The following is a 20,922-nucleotide window of genomic DNA, read 5'->3' as shown; positions in this document are numbered from 1 at the left end:
CTTCCAAATGCGCTTTCGTTGCATGAATCATTGTAGGTATTTGTTGATGTAAATATATAGAACATTGCACGGGTTAAATTTTACTTAAAAATTTCATATGAATAAATAAGATATTGAATTTGGATAACCCCTGGTTTTAACGAAATTTATACTTTCTGCATATTAAAGTGCGCTCTCCCGTGGCGGTTTCTTATGATTTATGGTTGGGGAATCCCCTAACATTTTCAGATTTAAAATTCCATAATAGTAGACTAATATTCCGATATCGCTGTCCTGGTTCGACCAGTTTATTGTTGGATAGAAATTTTCACTATTCTGGTTCCAATATTGCCTAAGTAGGTGATGGACTTGCATCCAATTTTGGAATGTGGGGACAATCCGACGAACGGTTTATGGTATGTTGTATCGCCTGACAAAAGCCCGGAATCAAGAGTGGGACAGGCGTGCGTGGCAAGAACCAGCCAGCAGTCAAACGGCGCCGATGAAATTATTGCTATTGGCGGAGCAAATCCATCAGCGACTTTCAGTGATGTCTACAGGTAGGCTATAATTTTTTTTGTTTGTTAGTAAACAGATATTTTACCATTCATTTGGAGTTAGTATTCTAGATAGCTGTGTATAGACATATAGAATTCCAGAATAGGGCTCACAATTGTCACAAATATGTGAAACCACACGACAGCAGGATATAAATTCCTATGCTATATTCAAACTGTCTTATTCCAGTATTCTGACAAATACCATACTTCTGTAAGCTGAATAAACCTCATCCTGTCATCACTTGTCAAAAAGTTTTTATTGTAATCTATTCCAGTATTCTGCTATATTTTATCATTTAGGTAAATTTAAAATAAAAGTATGTCTCGCTCTGAACGCTATATCCTACCGTCCTATTTGGTATGGAACATATATCTTAGTTCACAGCTTCCTAAGCCAATTAGTTCATAGCTAACATGGACGAGAAGCTGTGGCAGACACACTATATGATAAAAGCATCTTATCGACTTTTCTCTCCTCGGGGATAAATGTGTACAGGGTGGCTTACCCACTTTGCAGCCACGACCTATTTGCGGCCATCAACTTCATCGATCTAATTAATGCCGAAAAAATTAACAAACCGCGACAATATTTCTCACGCGTGATCGTCCACTTGTCCCTCATAGCTCTGCGAATTTACACTAAAATGCGGCCACAAACAAAAAAAGTTACGACCGAAAACCCGACTGAAGAGAAAAACGGACCATTTTTTTCATGTCGCCAACTACCCATTGTCCCATTAAAAAAAACTTGAAAATCCATACAAATATAAGAGATAAAAAGATGAAACTTGGCATAGGGGTAAGGCTGTGTTTCTTTTAACCATCTTTACATTTTCGCATTTCTACATTTAAAGGAGGGGGAATAGGGGGGTGCGCATTTCCAATACGTCGATAATATTTTTGTAGACCAATTTGCGACCACCGTGTTTTTGTCTGTTTGATTGCTGTGATGCGGTGCTTTGTATATAATTTGACGAGTTTTGTTCGAAACAATCGTGTTCTTAAAATATAAGACGGTCAGAAATGCAATTGGAAGCCCAATTTTTTCACGCATGGCTGCGTATGCCCTAATCTCGAGGCAGCAAAAACGATGTTCAAGGCTTGAAATTTGTGGTCGCACACTGGTCGTTAGGTCGCAAATACGTCTTCAGAGTGTCATACTTTGGTGGTTTGTATAGCTTTAACCCCTGGTCGTAGAAAGTTAATTCGAGGTTTAGCGTGTAAAATAAATGCCAATGCAATGGGTTGGAAATATTGGTTTTTGTTTTATAGCGGTTTGAATGAAATCGTCCACAGACTGGCTACACCACCCTAATCTTATCCTAATTGAACAAAAAAAACAGGGCCATATTTTATGAGATGAAATTTTACAGTAGAAACATTTGCATTGAATAATATTAAATAAACCTTTTATTGGTCGTTACATCTTCAGGCTCAATTGGAAAACATTACAATGGACTCAAATTGAATGTAAAGGACTAAGATCTAGATATGAGCATGCTGCTTTTATTCCAACATCATATCCGAATCTCATCTATATATTTGGTGGAGCTAATAAATCTGGAAATTTAGACTGCTTGCAATCCTTTGACCGAGGTGAGTAATGTATAAATACAGAGCTAATGAAAATTATGACATGCTGGTTTATTATATATCAATAAATATATCAAGTTTTTTATGGTCTGTATTTGTGGCATATACCTATGCATTCAATTTACATTGTTTTTCAGTTTCAGGTTATTTCTGCCCTTTTACGTAGGGGCTACTGAGATATAGACAAGGTATATTTCTAAATTTGTAGAATATTTGTCAAAATGTTTGACCTCTGGAGCGTTGACAGAAATTTTGTAAAAATAATTTTATTCACATTTATTCTGTTTATTCAAAAATTTAATTTGAAATATTTAACCTTGTTTTTACAATATGTTTATTTCTTTGAATTTGTCTCAATTACTTTTAATTTTGCGACGAAAATATACCCATTTTTATTCAATGTTTTTCAAATGGAATTTGTTCCTTTTTATACTGACTTGGATCCAGCTATCTATGTCTTTACGAACACATAATGCTGCCGATTTTTTCATGTGTTTTTTACATCTTCATTCTCGACAAAGGTTGTTGTAACAAAGGCAACTTATATGGAGCTACTATCTTCCCGAGTTGGCATTGATATTTGTCAACTACCTGAATTCACTTTTGTATAACACTTCTACTTCAGGTTCAGGTACATGGAATGTAACATCATTCAATGGTCAATCACCTGGCCCCAGAACCCTGCATTGCGGAGGATTTTCTGGCAATAAAATGTATATATTTGGAGGGGGGCATCTTGGTGCTGACCCTGTATCAGATTTGAAATTGCATGTCTTTGATGCGACTAATAAAGCATGGTCTCAGCCTGAGCTACAAGGTAAAATTTCAACTAAATTTGATAATTTATATAGAAATTACCGGTAGGTTAGATTCATTCAGGTAAGGGATACACGTGCCATCACCCCCTGCATGTTTATGCAGGTGAAAAGCTTGTTTGAGACTTAATTTGGTTGACTAGTAGAGGCCAATTTGTTGGTCAAAATACCAACTAAAATATTCTGGGTTATTCTAAAGATACCGTAAACTCTTTATATCAAGTATACCTAATTTTGAATATATAATATTCAAATATTTAATTTATTCCGGACAATACTGTCTGAGTACTATGGCTGGGGAGCTGATTTGAAATTGAAAGGGTTCTGGCTTCAGTTTCGGAGCCGCAGTATATTCAAATTGTGGCCCTGTTGTAGGAGCTTGGTATTTTATCTCTTGAGCTGTGCTCTGGCTTCATAGTCATGGATGTGTGCATTTTATGGTATGACCCCTAGTCTAGTTTCGTGGCAGTAGGACTCAAAACTATGATATAAGGCAGGGTGGGCATCTTCTCTAGTCGGCGAGCCAGATGTGGAAAAATGAAACCCTCGGTGGGCCGGATTGATACAAAAAATACTTCGGTATTCAATCTTTATTAAATGCTCGACACTCTCTGTCAACTTTACATTTCTTGGGATATTCCATGGTTGATAAAAATTACTATAAAATCTAATTTCTGAAATCTATTTATATTTGGTATATAAATATAACTAATAACAGTAGTGGTGGATGTTTACAACACTCTCTGCTCTGACCTTATATTGTTTGTTTAACAAGTGTGCTATCGCAATTGTTTGTTGACTAAGGCATTTGTTTATTCCACCAGCTCGTACTGACAGTGCGGTGAGAGTAGCGAACTTTCAGGAATGATGCCTCGGTCCACATTACAGAGTGTGATTGGACACAGTCAGCGGGCCGGACCCGGCCCGGGCCGTATGTTGCCCACCCCTGATAAAAGGGTTTCATATTTCGCAGGTTTGAATCCCATGCTTAGTTATGTGCGAGAGGATTGCTGGACTTCTTGCTGCAAAAGGGTGGTTCACAAAATCGCTGGTCGGTTATGGCTTCCTCCATCAAGTTCATGCTCCCGAAAACTAATAACTGGCTAACTAATCCCATACCAGATATGGACTGGTAACCGGACAAGAGGCCGTGGTTCGCCATCTTCTTCGCTGTCTTATCGTCTTTTCTTATTCCCGGGATAAATATATAAATCCTTTCCTATTTCTAGGTGACGTCCCAACTCCAAGACATGGTCATATAATGGTTGTTGTAGACTCTACATTATTCATTCATGGTGGAATGGCAGGAACTAACTTCCACGGAGATATGTTTGCCATTGATTTGAAGAATTTCAGGTATTGGCATTTTATAATTAGCTCAAGTTAGATTTATGGGCCTTCAATCTGTAACATAAGCTATATAGTAACAAAATCTGTATAGTTAACACTGTATAGCGCTGAAACAATGGCTTGACATAACATAATGAAACACAATATAGGCAAAACCAGCGAAATATGCTGTGATTTATCTGACAAAGTTCGGAATGAATCCCTCAATCTTTTTTATTGAATCAATAATTTCAGTCGCAATTCTGAAATATGGCTCTTTTCGTCTTGGTGAGTTATTGATGAAACCTGTTCCATATTGTGTCTAAACTGTTAGCGAACTGTCTGAGTGATGGATTCTATACGATTCTGAAAAAAAATATTCAATTCAATTCTGAAATCTCCGGGTATTCGAAAATACCTAGCCCCACTCACGATATGTAAGGAATTACTATTATTTGGGAGGACTGGAATCTTGTTTAGCATGCCCAACCAGTCGAAAAGATAGCATTTTTTTTCACAACAACAAAAATTTCACTAAACTATCTATAGCATAGGTTCTCAAAGTGCTCCGTACGGAGCCCCAGGGCTCCGCGAGAGAAACCCAGGGGCTCCGCGAGCTATTCGATTACTCTTCGAAATACTGACTCAAAATTTTGTAACTGTTGAAAGAAGCAATAACAGCGTTGATAAAATCTGACAACTATACAGCCTCGAAATATGGTAAAGAGGCTGAATTAAAAATGACATTATTTATAAGCAGGAGCGCAGCCAGGATTCTTAAGAGGGAGGTGGTTCAAAATTGGAATCGGAAATTTCCGCGCAACATTCTTCGCCATTAAAAAAACGGATAACGAGATTTCTGTAAAATATTCAATCCATGACCGATGCGAGCATTCAACGTGTCTCTTCGTTATAATGTAATTGTGATCATCGTTACTCAAGTTTGATTCGAGAGTAGTATTAGTATTACTTAAATGAAAGAATACTATTCTAAAATAACATAAAATATGTAATAAACTGCCAACAATAAATAAAGTGGAGTCGTATTTTCGCGATCTTGGGATTTGTCAAACTTGATTTGTTCTTTCGCACCTGAGATTATTTTTAAGCAGGATATCGCCGTTTAGAAAATCACAATGTCTGGGCAAAATACGAACAATTAGAATTTATTTTATTGCATTCGGCTCCGTCGGTAGTTTCAGAATGAAAAAAGGTACATCGTGGATCGCGTGCACAATTGATTGCGTGCGGCTTCGTCGGTAGTTTCAGAATGGGAAAAAAAGGTACATCGCGCGCACAATTGACTGTGTTTCGATTTCGCAGTTACTACGACGAAAACCTAACATAACACCAAATTTTGTGATTTACAATGTCTATAAAAGCGTTTTCAATCTGAGGTGAGTCTAAACGTGTGATCTTCCATTTTAAGTTTCAGTTTTAATATTTTAGAATGCCGTTTTTCAATCAAGAAATTTGAGTTGCGGATTTATCTCTTTATTAAATATAATTTTTAACATTTCGTCGCAGATGACTATTATATGGTAACATGTTTTTCACATTGAACTCATAATTTCCCACGAGAACAAAAAAGGAATTAACGTCGTCATTGTGTAACAATACATGTATATGCCGAGGGAAATTTTTGATTTAAGGAGAATAAAAACACCGGCGTAAAGATGTTCAAAACACGCCATGCTGACGAAAAAAATCGGCGTTTGTAACAAAATAAAATCGCGCACGTTATTAGCGGCCTGTTAAGTCTTCCAAAAATGTCAAAAAAGAAAAGATTCGACCCCTAATTTATTAATATGTTCGTCAAGTGTCAAATTTACAGCTTTAGTATGAAATTCAGATTCATTTATGGCTTGTGTTAATCCTATTAAAAAAGGTTCAGCATTTTAAATAAGTAAAGTACTTTTAACTTGCCCAGGAATATTAATCTGAAAGTAACAATTTTAACATTTATTTTGGGGCTCCGCGAATAATATTCAACTTTTCAAGGGCTCCGCAACACCAAAAGTTTGAGAAACCCTGATCTATAGGACCACTCCATATTGTGTCCATATTGTCACTTAAATTGTAGCATATATGAAGCCATAAATCTTTTAGTGTGTATATTATCGCCAAGCTCATGAAATAATTTCAAGCTGATATTCTCCATCATTTCCTACAAATGTTGCATATTGGCTATCACTTTCCATTTGCATTGGTAGTTCATAACCATTTTTATATGTTGTTATGTGGTAGTCTTCATATGCGGCTTGTTCACTTACAGACGGGGTATGACAATCAGCATATATATTTTCTTCGCTTGCTGTCTGTTTTTTAAAGCAGTATCTGAATTAAAATTTAGATAGGAAGTAATTAGTCAAGTCCAGATTTAAAAATGGTTATGCAGTCTTTCCATGTTTGTGAAATTTGTCATGACGAAATCAGAAATTTTGTTTGTACTGAAAAGGAAGCTTTATCAACTTTATTTTTCATTACTCTTATTTTGAGAATCTGAAGCTGAATTCAATCACAAGACAGTGTGAAAAGAATATACACCAGTGGTTTCTGACTTTTCCAGTGCTATTGACCTTTTTATTGGATAGGATTTACAGGCTAATTGACAGCTAGATCATATTACGAACCACTGCCTCTTGTCCGGTTACAAGTTTATGTCGGGTATGGGATTAGTTAGCCAGTTAGCAGTAACCGACCAAAGGTTACTAAACCAATCTACAGTGACTCATTCTCACACGAGATTCAAACTTGCGAACCCCCGCAGGGTGATAAGAGGGGTGGTGGCAGAACGTATTCCTAATACTAAAGTATGATGCGCCACACTGCCAAAATTTAACTGGAACTGACTGAAAGTGGACCCTTCTGAATAGAACCAGCCAAAACTGTTGCGTTACTTGCGTATGAGTTTTATTCATCAATAATATACTTTTCATGAAAATTGCACATGAAAGCACTTTTGACGAGTGTGAATTTGGAGGATGATATAATACGCCTTTCTAAAACTTCTTGCGCAGATAACAAACAATGCGTAATGTACCATTAAACTTAATCAAATGATGACTTTAATACTTGTTTGACTTTTTCGAGGTGAATATAGTAATATGTCAGCAAATTTTATTGTTACCACAGGGTCAGTTCATATAGTTGCGAATGACTTGTCATATGAGAGCTCTGCTACGATAAAGAATAGTCTGAAATTTTGCTATTTTGGCTTCATTTATGCAAATCAAAATCATGAAAAAAAAGGCCGTTCATATTTAATTAGCAATAAAACTGCTCTGAATTAGAATTTAGCATTTACCTTTGCACAAGAAAAACCAGCAACACCCCGATTATTATTCCACCAATTACAGCTACTGATACCATAGCAGCATTCGTATACGAGATGCATTGTAATTCGATTTCTTCTTGACTAGCTGTGTGTGAATCGGTCTCTGTGATTTTCATTGATAGATGTTCATCAGCAAAAGGAATCGTAGTTATTTCATTAGGTGTGGATCCTATGGTGACTGAAAGTAATATTGTTTAAGTTGATGAATGTGGTTTGTAATTTAGCTTAAATATTCAGGAGCTATGATGTTGCAGATGAAGCGGATTAGATAGGATTTATATATTTATCCAGGGGAGAGGAAAGGCAATAAGATAATCATATAACAAGCCACTGTTCTTGTCCGAATATTAGACTGGGTCGGGTATGGGAATAGTAAACCAGTTATTTGTGACAGATACTTGAACCTGAAATCAGGATAAATACCCATGAGATTAACACATTTTTATCCAGGGGAGAGAAAAACCAATGAGACGGCCCAATTGTATGGTGAGCCAGGGCTCTCGTCCGGTTACCGGTCAATGTCAGGTATGGGAAAAGTAAATCAGTTATCTTTCCCAGATTCATGAATTCGATGTTAGGGAAAATATCAAGTGAGATTAACTCATCATTTTTTCATTTAATTTTAATTGAGTCATATTATTAATTGAATGAAAATTGTTTTATTTTTTACTTAGGACAGTAGTATAGCAATATGTCAGAGGATAATTCGGCTCAAGGTTTGTTTTGTAAAACCGAAAAATATGTAACCTTCTCTTGTGGTGGGTGTGTTGGCGGTGATAATCTGTTGTCCATATATGTTATTTATATTTTCCATCCTAATAGAAATATATATATATAAACCTGATGACATTAGCTCACTAAATTAGATGTAAAAGACTTTTCAAAAATAAAAATTATGGTGGTTAGTATTAGCGCTGCGCTGTTCTAATTTATCTGAAAACTGAAAACACGTCTCTTCTGACTAGAAGCTTGATATTCTACATCTGGATAGTTTCAAATTCAGACTCTAGGGCTTTATCTGTTAGCATGGCGGGTTTAAACCCCATGAACCCCACCTCACCTCACCCAGAGTGTGAGAAATTGCAGAACTGGAAAGATAGTGGTCCTTCCCAGTGATAAAGAGCTTCTTAGATATCGTGAGATATCAGTCGCTGCACATACTGGGCCTTGCTGCAGCCCACAAGGAAAATTTGTGCAGCCCATGAGCCCACGGAGAAGTGCCAATTTTGAAGGTGTGCAGCCCGTGAGCCTATACACCAAACCAATTTTTTATCTATGCCTATGACATAACAATATGGCTAGCTTGTGCAAAGCGAACAACGCAGGTCATAAGATCAATATCCAACATTTTTGTGCCTGCAAAAGTCTTTGTTAAATGAAGGTGCGGCCCGCGATTTCACCCGGTTATTCGTATCTGGCCTTTCTATATTACAGGTTGCACATCCCTGCTCTAGAGTCCACATAAATTTAAAGTAATAGTTTTTAGTGACAAAACAATAAGACTTAGATTCCTAATTTCCCTGATAAAAGTCTCACAGTTTGATTTTCTTCTGTACATCTGTTTTTCTGACAGTCTGAAGCCGTGGATCAATTTGAATTTACTCGCGTCTGTCTCTGTTGCAACATTAAGCCTCGAGCTTTACTGACATGTACGAGTCATGGACTTTCTGTTTATAAATAAGTTTTGTTATGTTGTCTCTTGATGATGTCTGATTATTTTATAAAAGCCAATTTATAAATTGACAAGTAAAGTGTAAACATTGCCCATGTTTCACATCTGCGTCACCTTTTAAATTTAGTGATTTGACGTATGATGAATACATACAGACTGTTTTAAACTACCGAACCATTACCAAGTTAAAATTTTCACTTGAAGGACTACAACGTGCAGTGTTTATATATGTAAATTCCAAATGAACGGCACATTTTTAATAATTACCGCTTATTTAATATTTTTTATGCGACACTAATTAATTCATGTCTTTTGCTCTGAACTAGGCCCTGTGCAAGCAGCACTGGTATCTAATGGTATATTGGGAGCTGCTATTTTTCTGCTTTGGCATTTCCTACCCAATTTTGTTACACCCTGGGTGAGGTGGGGGCATGGGATTTGAAACCAAGATTTGTATTCTGCTAGACAGTTGCGTCGCCCCAGATTTGCTTTCAATAAATTTGTTGTAATGAAATCTTATTTATTTTTGTCTCCTCTCTCATTTCAAATGTTGCCATTTGATCGTCATGGGAGAGGAAACGCATCAAAGATAGAACTGTGGGTCTGATTGATATGTAAGTAAACAAAACAAGCCCTATGTTAAAGGGATTTTGTTACAAAAATAGGTCAGCGTAAGTGCGTAACAGACACTTTCTGTTTGAAATTTAAACAAGTTTTAATGTTAGTATAGCTGAATTCATAGGTTATATACACCCAATGTACAACGTATGTAGCTGTAGCCTAATAGGCCGATTTACTGGACCCAATTTTTCGGGGTTAGCTAGACTTATTTTAGATTAATATTAGCTTTGAATCAGAAAATACCGGAAAAAAGGCAATAATGTGTCTTCCCCGTCAGTTTCCGCGCATTGGTGCTTAACTGACAAGCAGAAAAAAAAGTAATGCAATTTTTCTGCCCCTGCTTATTGGGCGGTGATATGAATAAATCCTCATTTTTAGTGCTTACTATTGCTCACTACTTATTTACCAAAAAACACAGTTTTGAATTCTTATTTTTTCAGGTGTTCCAAAGTTGAGCCGTCTGGTGATATTCCTTGTGCAAGAGCAGCCCATTCGGCTTGCAGTCATCTATCTAAATTTTACATATTTGGAGGAATGTGCCCCCAAGGAGCTCTGGATGACTTTTATACTTTTGATACAGGTATTTTAGTCTTCTTCATGTGGGTATTCAACATAATGATTTCAAAAAACTCGTTATTCATTTAAAGGTGTTGGAATTTGTACTTGGGCTGACTCATTCAATGGGTTCTACTTTATTGTCATGCTTCCTACATTTACACAACTTTGTTTTCTATATTCTTCTTAAATGATCCATTCATCCACCCATTCATGGGGATGGGGGGGGGGGGGGCAGGCTTGAACCCTGTGGGTATATCTTTGTGTGCTTTTATTACGGGACTCACTATCTATGTTTATGTTTAAAAGTGTCAAGTTAGTTTGATATCTAACTAGACTGGCTTTTGATACGAGACCATGGTTTTGTCATATAAAAAAACATCGGGGCTCCCGAAGTATGCGAACCAAGATGGCGGACATCGGAATGTATTATGTGTACTAGGTTAGGGTTAGGCCATAATTTTGGGTATAAATACTACGGGAGGCTCTTGGCTAGTCTTCGAACTGATAATAGGACTAAAATAAGGAAAATTGAAAAAAAAAATTATCGCCTAACCCTAACATGTTACCCATGTTACGTTCCGATGTCCGCCATCTTGGTTCGCATACTTCGGGAGCACCAAAACATCTTATCTTTTTCTCATAACCCAATGATGAATAATTTATGTTATTGACGCTATAAGTCACAGAATAACAAAATTTATTTCCTCAACTAATAGCATTTATAAAGTTCTGTTTGTGGAGGGAAAGTTAACACCTTAGCTTTACATGTTTTAATTAATAAAAATAATTGAGACCTTCACATTTCAAATTGCATATTGCTGAATCCAAGACAAAAATTCTGACCAACTGATAACATTACCGTTATTTTACAGCGACCTCAACCTGGACCTCATTGAAACTTGATTGTCCACCACCTGCTCCAAGATTGGATCATTCCATGTTATGTACTTCGTTGCCAGTCAAAAGGGATAATAACCCAAGTGTTAATGAGGTTGGTGATCAGCTTTTCGGATTGGAACATTATGTTATTATAGTTGTTGTATAGTTTTGGTTAGAATCTATGTTTTTAATTTCAAAATTTTATTAATTCTTCCAGGTTTCTGTACGAAGCAATGGAACACCATTGCAAAGTGAAACTGCAGCCACCTCAAATGGTAACAGTTCAGATGCACCAAAAATAGTACCTGTTGACATATGGCAAGGCACTGTCGCAGGAGACGCAAATAGTGAAATGCAAAATTTATCATTGAAAGACTCTGGAGATGGTTCAACTCCTCCTGTGACATCTGTTCCTGACTTGGAAACAGGTGCCACAAACGGCAATGATGCCACTGATCATGAATATGATTACGTACCAGTATGTGTTATCATTGGTGGAATGGATACAACTGGAAATTTGTTCAATGATATATTAATTACAAGAATTGGTGAAAAGAACTGAGAAGGTATTAATAAATGATATTCTTGATGATAAGTAAAATATTCAAATACATGTGAAAGGATTGTGATGTCGCAGGGTAGTCCTTGTAACCGCTAATTGATTTCCTCCACCGTCAAGTCTATGCATCTGTAATTAATCCCATACTATGGTAACTGGACGAGGCGCCATGGTGTCTCATTTTCTTAAGCTGTGTTATTTACTTTTCTCTTCCTGGGGTAAATAGGAAAATCCTATCCTAATATAATATTGTATTCCTAAAAATACGCGATGCTTTGTGCAGACTACTTTGTTGAATAACAAGTCCTGTTTAGAATACATTAGTTTTTGATGTATGACTGTGACATATACAATCTTTTATTACTTCTAAAACATACCATCGACATATCATCTTCTTAAATCTGTATATTTCTGTTACATGTCAAAACTAATATGATTATGTTCGGTCCCAATTTTGATAAACCAACTCCATGGTAGGATTCGCAATGTTTTCACCATACTACTTTTTAACAGGAATCTTCCACTGTAATTGGATTACAGGTTTTTCTGATGAACTGAGCACTGTTCCACCTTGCACAAGAAAAAAACTACAGCTCTTTCCAGATACAATGTTTATTGAATATTTTTTGGTTCTCAATTATTTCAATGCTTTGTGTTAAAGTATATTTTTTTAAATAAATTTGATAGATATATATTTTTTGCCGAAGTAACATGTTATTCAAATGGGCCTTTGAATGCTTTGTATTATTTGACAATGTTTCAAATCGAATTAGAACGATACTTCTTCCAATGATATATCATCACACAGTAAAAATCACCTCTTTTTTTTCTGCATAGAATAATAGTAGTAATCAAAAATATACATAAAGACCGTTTATAAATTCGAACACGCACATATCCATATTGCAGTGAATATAATGATACTCCATAAATTCAATACACCATATTTCGCTGCTAATTATCCTGCAGTGAAAAATTAAAGAGTTTTTATACGGTACTGGGGTGTACAACTTTCCAAAGCCAGATCAGCGCTCCAATCTCTTGAGCAATTAATCATGATTTAATAGGGTTGTATAGGTTGGGGTGGCTTGAGGCCGGACCAGAGCCTGTAAGAATTTTTTTAATAATAGAAATACTCCCTAATTCCAAGTTCAGATATTAGTCTGAAACTATGAAGTCTGGGCGGTACTATGTTAAAAACATGTTCTAGGCATAGCTAATAATACCTAGACGTGAAACTCTTCGAGAACAAAACTAAATAACCCATGTCAATTAAAATTACTATCTCAGTTCTTATAAATATCTTAGCATTTATCAAACACTGCTTCCCTTTCACCAGAAAAATATTATAACATGTTACAAATAAAAATCTTTAAAACACTCAAATCTTGACTATAAGATAATAGCACTATTACTTGATAGGACCTGAGATTAAAAAACACACATTGATAAGGCAAACAGGACTAGTGAAAAGTTGTAATATCACAACTGGTTACTTATTTATTGGACACACTAATAGATATATATAGCTATGAACAGCTTAAGACTAGGTACCACCTCATATTACCTTTTAATCAGTTTTGTCAAACTATCAAAACTGAGACCAAACGAACAGGCGTTGATAACTGCTGACATGAACTCTGAAATCAGTTCTATAACAATGACAAATCTTGATTAATAAATGATTCCACTTGAAATTTTATCCCATTTAAACGTGAGCCAGGATGCTAAGCTTCATTCCACGTCGACATCTTGTTTTATGCACAAAGTAGTGCATTCCACTTGGCAGAACGCATGCTGTTTCACAATTCACTTTCCTTGCGCCTTTGGTGTTACAAGACAGGTAACTAGATCTGTTGGGAACCTATAAAATTGCATTTATTTTGTCTCAAAATTAGCTCATTGTGTTATAATATATTTTTCATTTAATTACTGTGTGTCGATCGCAAAAATGAGGCTTTGATAATTATGAGATGTGAGGGAGTTGCCAGTGCAGGGTAGATCACACAGTTATGTTTTATATCATCTTGCCTGAAAACGAGATTGTTGTTGACCTTATTGCTAGGGTGGTAAATACTTGGTCTCAGACTCATAAGATAAAAATTTCTTGGAAGCTCGTTTAGAAAGTTCGTAAATCTTAAAAGCGGTCCACTTAGTCTGAACATAAAAATTACCGGTGTATACTTCTTACCATAAAACATCTTGATTGTATGCTTTTCAACTTATGCGTTCATTCAAGTTTTGGATCTATTTGGCATGTCTGGTATTCTAAATGGCTTGACGAGGAGCATCATGCTAAGAGTTAAGATATGGTGCCTGTGTGGGTTCGCAGGTTCAAATCTCATGGGGGGATAAATATGTGCGAGAGGATTGCTTGACTCCCTTTATGTGACCCCTGGTTTTGATAGGCCGTCATATCAGCTTTCTTCTATCCTGGGATAAATATGAAATTTTTATCTTGTCCTTATCTCAATGAAGTGATTTTGAAAGAATATTAACCTGCACAACATCCTTGGCTTCCTTTCCCCAGAAGACGAACCACTTAGTCCCAGAAATAGCATCGATAGTCCAAGTTGGCAAGCGAACTCCTTTCGCCCATTCAATCTTCTGTACATCAGTACCTGGATTAGAGAGCTAGGGTTATTCTGGCATGACTGTTTGGTAACAAAGGTGTTCTTCAAGTTGCCGATACTAGTTTGTTTGAAAAAATGAACAAGTTTTCAAACAAAACAAATGTCACATCCCCTGGAACTCTCTTAAATTTTCTGGTTTTAATTAAGTTAAATCCTCCGGTAAGAGGTAATTTTGATTTATTTGAGTTTTGTTATTGTGAAAAAGCATAAATCGCTGGTGAAAAGATAATTTTTCTAGCAAAAATTTCGAGTTTTGCTCATGGCTGATATATATATATACTTATATATGAACTGGTATTTAAGTAGCAATCGATATGTTACAAAATACGAAAACTTTTGCTATCTGCACCTACTACATACGAATGAGCCCACTTTAGATATGAACACAAAAAATTAGATTAGATATTCATGTTTAGCTTCTGTCTTTTAATGTATCATACATTCTAAGGGACTAACCAAAACAAGTTTTGACCGATTATTAACTTAAGATTATTACCTTAAATTAAGATTTCACCATATTGTTTTTAAATCATTAGTTGGAGTTTTGTCAAAATGGTTTTTATCCACTGTGACAGCTGGTTAGCCTAAACCGCAGTATGGACTATGTTACTTATCTACCGCTAAGTAATTTTATAAATGAGCATGTTTGCTCATATCAACAAAGACCTCATATTGTCAATTCTATGATATCTGAAAAACAGTGAAAAAAAATTGGAAAAACTTACGAATATTCTTTGGGTATAAGATCAGCTGAGGAGATGGTATTAATCTTCTGATGTTTGATCTGATTTGTTTGCAGTTCTTACGACAGGATAGATTGTGACTGTAGCAAGCCCTTATCTGCACATTACTTGTTGGAGAAATAAGCGCACCTTGTGGCCTACTCAACTTTCCGAACTGAATTCAAAATTAGGTAAATGAATTTTTAGCGCTGATAATATTTTTTTGGTTTTCAATTTCAAATGAACATGATTATTTTTTTATTTATAAGCTATAAATTTGGCTACATTATTTTAAAATAGAAAAATACATTACAGTATTTTACCATACTCATTTTTACATCTAAAACAAATAACTGGTACCGTAACTACCGTAATCCCATACCCAACATAGACTGGTATGCCATATGATTGAGTTGAATAAATATGAATAGAATAAATATGAAAACCCTATTCTTTTCAGGACTGAATATTTTATTTAATACATATATAAAAACAACTAACCAAATGATTGATGTTTACAATAGTAGGTTGTCTGGACTTCCATGATCTCTCTCTTCTGCTTCCCAGAATTTGAGCACTTGCCAGAAATCGAGTTTCATCTTCATTCAGTTTTCTATGATGAATGAATCATATGAATATGAATAATAAAAACCCTATTTGTGAGTTCTTTTTCATAGGATTTTAAAATAAATATCTAAGCTACATAAGGATAAAGAATTCCAAATTTTAATTTATCTTCAATATCCCCTTATAAGGCATTCAACTAGAGAGGGTCAATATTTTGGGCGTTCTTCTTAATTAGGTGGGCAAACTTGTTCGGAAGAGAGTGTCGATAACACAATTTTATAGTACCTAATTGGAAATTTTCTACATGATGAAAAATCAAAATTGAGCTCACGAGCATTTCTTGATGTTAGCGAGTCCTGTTAGTTTATTTGCCAGAAAGTAAGTAATCTTAACGTTTGTTCGGATGCTTCTTTCATATTGTCCTGGTAAAAAAACAAACCTTATTAATCGATTGTATGTTACTAAAAGTTCAATGCTATAACTACAAATGCTGTAGCCTTTACTGACAAAACAAAATGAATTGAGAGTTTTTACCTAACATAAGTTTGTCAGCGGATGATGGAATATGAGCCTTTTCTGCATCACTGGCTGATCCATTCTTGGCCACCTGTTTAGGTACCTTGAGACTGTCATATCTATATGTGGTTTTAAATAAAAACAATACAATATATATTAGTTGGCTATATATGAGTATACTAGTCTGTACGAGTCATGTCTCATACTTTTTCCATTTCTGAGGCTTATCAATTTTTTTCAAGTCCTAAGTCAAGTCTCTTTGGCAATTTGCAGTGCCTGAATACAAGTCGAGTTCTTTTGTCTATACCAGTGATTCTCAACCTTTTTCAGTTCGCAGACCGGCGGACCTTCAAAATTAACCAAAAATGTCATGGACACAAAACATAATCAAAAGAATGCAATTACGACTAAAGTAGGCGATACAAAAGAAGACAATCCAATTTAATGAGAAATTTGCTGCTGTCTTTTTCGTTAGTTTTGTGGGTTTCATTGCGCCGTTTGAAAGAATTTTGGTGCAGACTAGGCACATGGGAAGCGTCACTTTTTTGCTGCTGGCATCAATAGTGAAACCTAGCTCCAAATACTCCTTATCAAACTGCCTAAAAACTTCTCCCTTATAATATATCAGAATTGGAATCTATTTGGTAGACCGGCAGCAAGGTTGCCGCGGACAGGCGGTTGAGAACCACTGGGGTACACTACTTGCTTTTATCGAAGCTATAATCAAAGTTTTAAAAATGCAACATGAGTTGAGTCATCAAATAGTTCGAAATATTAAATAGTTCGTCATTCGAATAGTTCATAATGTGTGCAAAACTATGTATTGCGAAAGTACTAAATAATTAAACAATATTTGAATAACCACATTAAATAAAATACTAATACCCCCATCCCCCCAAAAAAAGTCCTGAAAGATTTACAATAAAAAAAATTACTCCTAAAAATTCTACTTCATAAATACACTTCCTAATTAAATTATTAAATATATAATTTACCTGTAGCCAAGCAATTGTCTGTTAAAAAATAGATCTTGAATGTTTGAAACTGCATGAAGCTTTTTGAACGGGGTCAAAGAATGATTGTTGAATGGCAAATATGGTTGGCTGAAATAAAGGAAGAAAATGAATAAACAAGGAAGCAATATTTTGAACTCATTTTGAACAGGTATTATAACACTATGAATTGCTACTTGATGATTTTTTTTTCTATTATGAAATGCTTTTTCCGTCATTTCTGTCATGCATACCAAAATTTGATGATAAAAAATAACTTGCAATCATATGAAATTTTACTTGAAATGAAAAATGTTTTCTTGTGGTTCAAGAACTGATTGTCTTGTCCAAGCTAATTCATTGTTGCGACTCATCCAGTCTTGGAAAACAGAAAAAAGCCTGTCTATATTTGTGTGATGGAAGAAAAATACAGGATCAAAAGCAGCATATGTCAGTCCAGCTGAAATAAGAAAATTGTTGTTATACGCAATTGTTTTTTATGGAGTACTTACTCCAAACATACAGCCATTTAAACGTTCAGAGTCAGAATATGCTTTGAAAAAATGGTATCTGGTTCGGTCTATGATATTTTTACTAAATTTTGAGTTTTCGTCTCTTTTTGATCTGTGAGATAAACACAACTTTAATTTCAATTTTTATTAGGCTTGTGGGTGACAATAGCTATTAAACAGGAATGTTCTAAATTTTTAGGATTCGAAATTATAGGTTTGCTTATTGCATAACTATACGTTCGCATTACATGAGAAGCCCAAATATTTATTTAGCCCGAATCGTCATAATCACTCTTTACGATAAAAAGTTACCGTAATCATTTAACTTGCAATTAAAATGCTTAAAAACTGTCTAAAAGAAAGAGAAATTGTTGGTGATGATAAATATACTTATCTATAGCAACTCTTTTTACTGAGACCTTATTTTTAGTTTCTAGGTGAGGAAAGCCATTTAGCTTACCCAATGTATTACATTTTGAGTGAAGTTGGACAGAAATAGGGTATGAAACATAGATATTTAATGCCAAGGAATTTAGCTACAATGCATTACACAAAAGACTTTTAGCTATGTAATCTTAAAATAATGTTGTTTTTAATACGGTAGTGACTAAAACTGCAGATTGATTCATTTTGTAGCATGTGTACCAGGTTAGGGTTAGGCCATAATTTTATTCCAATTTATTCAGTTTTATTATGATTTCGGGGACTAGCCAAGTGACCCGTAGTGTTTGTACCTAAAATTCTGGCCTAACTCTAACCATGTACACATACTACGTTCCGGTATCTGCCATCTTGGTTCACATACTCCGACATTTTTATATCACACATACAAGTATTCACATTTCTTACCCATTGAATAAGTGCATTTATTTTGGTTTTGTTGAGCGCCCCAGCAAATGGACAAATGAATCGTATTGTGAGCACTTTCCAAAGCTTCAGAAAATTCATGGATACTGTGTGACTGCATCAACTTCCTTGCGACATAATAATTGTCCTTGGATGTTTTGACCATGGACTGAAAAGAACAAACTCATATAGAGATTTTTCAACGAAGATACTCTAAGATAATGACTAAACCTCACAAATCTTCAAACAGTTGATATATTTAGTAAATCATTTACTTCATAGTGTTGTTTACGGTTAAATTTGTGATTTAGTTTTTAATTCATATCAGAATTACAAAACGTGCATGGTTTTTATACAAAGGTTGAATTTACAATTTTGCCATATTTGTTATATTATTCAACAACCTGCTGTGAGAAAATGAATAAAAACTAAGGTGTTGAAATTTTTGATAATGAGACAAATGAAATAATTTTGCTCTAAACAATGCTCTGTGCAAGCAGCTACTACCAGGTAATGAGTTACAATAATCTGGAAGGACTGGGTTTGACATTGCCTACCCAATCATGGGTGAGATGGTGATCATGGGATTTGAACCTGAAGGGATGCCATAATAGTTAAGTTTAATGCTGTACCCAGCGTTACTAAAGCTGTGTTCCGCGAGCTTCTTCAGAGCTTTCCGCGGAACAGGGATCGAAGTTGTGACTAAATTGGTCGTCATGGTGACCTTGGTCATATTTCGGCGACTCTGGTCGTAAATTTAGGCCTTGCTATCTAAACAGGCGGACAGGCCACAGGCTAGTCTGAAAAGCATGTGGTCTTCGTTAACTGTTCAATATCGTTAACCATCAGCCTAATTTTTCAATTTTCAAGATTACAGCAAACTTTTTAATTTTACCATATGTTAATTTTTTTGGAAACCCCACATTTCATTTCTTGAGATAAAAATCGTAGGTGTTCCAAGCAAAGAAAGTCGCAAGAAACGGTGAAACCGCCAGGGTACTACACCCAGGAATACAGAAAACAAATACAGTAAGGAAACTGATATTCAAAATTAAAAAAAATGATCTACCAATCACAAAATATAACAGAAAATCATTTTTAAACTTCTTACAGGATCAACAGTAGGCGAACGTTGCGTCACTATATTCGGGGTGACGTCATATCTAATTGTCATTGAAGTAAAAGGGTTATCTTTTTTAAATAGCTTTTTGCTCCAAACCAGGGGTGGTGGGTTAGGATAAGTCAACCAGTCCCAATATGGCAATCCAAGTGTTTTGTCCTTCAGATGTCTGAAAAATGTCAAAACTTTGTAAGAATATATTATCACAAAAATTGAAAATAACACTCTAGACTAGACAACATTTTGCTTTAAAAAATTACATCGGTACACGAAAGAATAAGCACAAGAAATGCAGGTTGAACATTTTTGATTTCGTTTGGGATAGTCTTTCAAAATACTTTTTATTGATACTCTTTAAATATAATACAATATATAAAACGTAATCAGGAAATCTAATCACACTTTCATTATGAAAGTTGAACTGTTTATATTTGGCAGTAAAAAGCTTCTAACTTGGTTTAAAAGCTGTATAAAGTTACCTTGTTAAACCTTCTTCAAAGTTAAGCAACTCAGCCCTGTGCCACATCAAAAAATTCAGTTTTGCACCATGAAAGCAGCATCCCTTGTCTTTTCCATCAGAGCCCATGCATTGGAAGGGGAACTCGTGAGTTCCACCTGGATGTTAAGGAAATTATCAATATTTAAAAAATTGGACTGAAATTTGAAATAGTTTAGGATAATATCTGCCCAAATTTTAGGCTTTCAAAAATGTAGCTTGTTCGATGAGTTTATTTGAAAATTTTTGATCATCATAGTATAAAATTATTATCATTTTTCTAAGATATGATAAGTACCCGCGTTATGGAATCCAAAAGTAGTGGAATCTTTCTTGTATTTCTCCATTGCTTGAATGAGATCTTTCTGTTGTCTGGTATTTAATGAGTGAGCTTCCCTTCTTACGCGCAATGCTGGAAATTGCAATTTTCAAAAAAAAAATTCAATAATAGAAAATTTGGCAACATAAATTCCATAAAAGTTTTGGTCAGTATTTTATTATTTGATATTTTTCTAATACTAATTAGCCTACAGAGAAGAAAAGTAAATTAAACACCATGACCATATAGTGGCAACATGCCCCTTAGGAGCGGTGTCTCAAGAAAATCGTGTGCCCA

The 20,922-nt window shown here is 35.2% G+C and overlaps 3 protein-coding genes across 3 annotated transcripts in view; 1 reads left to right on the top strand and 2 right to left on the bottom strand.

Annotated features, from left to right (window-relative positions):
* Nucleotides 1–227: 227 nt before the first annotated feature.
* LOC120343962 (rab9 effector protein with kelch motifs-like) lies at nucleotides 228–12,847 on the top strand. The gene is made up of 8 exons (XM_078113091.1): nucleotides 228–539; nucleotides 1,972–2,135; nucleotides 2,758–2,949; nucleotides 4,177–4,303; nucleotides 10,347–10,486; nucleotides 11,337–11,455; nucleotides 11,561–11,909; nucleotides 12,416–12,847. Exons 1-7 carry the CDS (start codon nucleotides 343–345, stop codon nucleotides 11,903–11,905), a joined length of 1,284 nt encoding a protein of 427 aa, XP_077969217.1. The 5' UTR covers nucleotides 228–342; the 3' UTR covers nucleotides 11,906–11,909; nucleotides 12,416–12,847.
* Nucleotides 5,961–8,809, bottom strand: LOC144422975 (uncharacterized). Its single transcript, XM_078113092.1, has 3 exons — nucleotides 8,361–8,809; nucleotides 7,584–7,782; nucleotides 5,961–6,613 (listed from the first exon to the last, which is right to left on the bottom strand). Exons 1-3 carry the CDS (start codon nucleotides 8,461–8,463, stop codon nucleotides 6,406–6,408), a joined length of 510 nt encoding a protein of 169 aa, XP_077969218.1. The 5' UTR covers nucleotides 8,464–8,809; the 3' UTR covers nucleotides 5,961–6,405.
* Nucleotides 12,499–20,922, bottom strand: part of LOC120343960 (uncharacterized) — a 22,560-nt gene continuing 14,136 nt past the window's right edge. Inside the window, exons 15-26 of the mRNA XM_039413012.2 lie at nucleotides 20,605–20,718; nucleotides 20,290–20,425; nucleotides 19,802–19,979; nucleotides 18,694–18,859; nucleotides 17,633–17,792; nucleotides 17,336–17,443; nucleotides 16,359–16,459; nucleotides 16,156–16,246; nucleotides 15,759–15,870; nucleotides 15,261–15,432; nucleotides 14,402–14,523; nucleotides 12,499–13,766 (exon numbers count right to left, since the gene is read on the bottom strand). Of these exons, the coding sequence (XP_039268946.2) occupies nucleotides 13,611–13,766; nucleotides 14,402–14,523; nucleotides 15,261–15,432; nucleotides 15,759–15,870; nucleotides 16,156–16,246; nucleotides 16,359–16,459; nucleotides 17,336–17,443; nucleotides 17,633–17,792; nucleotides 18,694–18,859; nucleotides 19,802–19,979; nucleotides 20,290–20,425; nucleotides 20,605–20,718 (1,616 nt within the window). The 3' untranslated portion in view covers nucleotides 12,499–13,610. The remainder of the gene's footprint in view (nucleotides 13,767–14,401; nucleotides 14,524–15,260; nucleotides 15,433–15,758; nucleotides 15,871–16,155; nucleotides 16,247–16,358; nucleotides 16,460–17,335; nucleotides 17,444–17,632; nucleotides 17,793–18,693; nucleotides 18,860–19,801; nucleotides 19,980–20,289; nucleotides 20,426–20,604; nucleotides 20,719–20,922) is intronic.

This window comes from Styela clava, chromosome 5, assembly GCF_964204865.1.
Source record: "Styela clava chromosome 5, kaStyClav1.hap1.2, whole genome shotgun sequence".
Lineage (NCBI taxonomy): Eukaryota > Metazoa > Chordata > Ascidiacea > Stolidobranchia > Styelidae > Styela > Styela clava.
Note: the sequence above shows the minus strand (reverse complement) of the source record. Positions and strands in the feature narration are given on the sequence as shown.

Coding starts and splice junctions, on each gene's coding strand:
- LOC120343962 (XM_078113091.1), top strand. CDS start 343: ATGGACTTGCATCCAATTTTGGAATGTGGGGACAATCCGACGAACGGT. Junction 540..1,971: donor ACTTTCAGTGATGTCTACAG/GTAGGCTATAAT, acceptor TTACATCTTCAG/GCTCAATTGGAAAACATTAC. Junction 4,304..10,346: donor ATTGATTTGAAGAATTTCAG/GTATTGGCATTT, acceptor TTATTTTTTCAG/GTGTTCCAAAGTTGAGCCGT.
- LOC144422975 (XM_078113092.1), bottom strand. CDS start 8,463: ATGTCATCAGGTTTATATATATATATTTCTATTAGGATGGAAAATATA. Junction 7,783..8,360: donor CACACCCACCACAAGAGAAG/GTTACATATTTT, acceptor CAGTCACCATAG/GATCCACACCTAATGAAATA. Junction 6,614..7,583: donor CTGGTTTTTCTTGTGCAAAG/GTAAATGCTAAA, acceptor ATTTTAATTCAG/ATACTGCTTTAAAAAACAGA.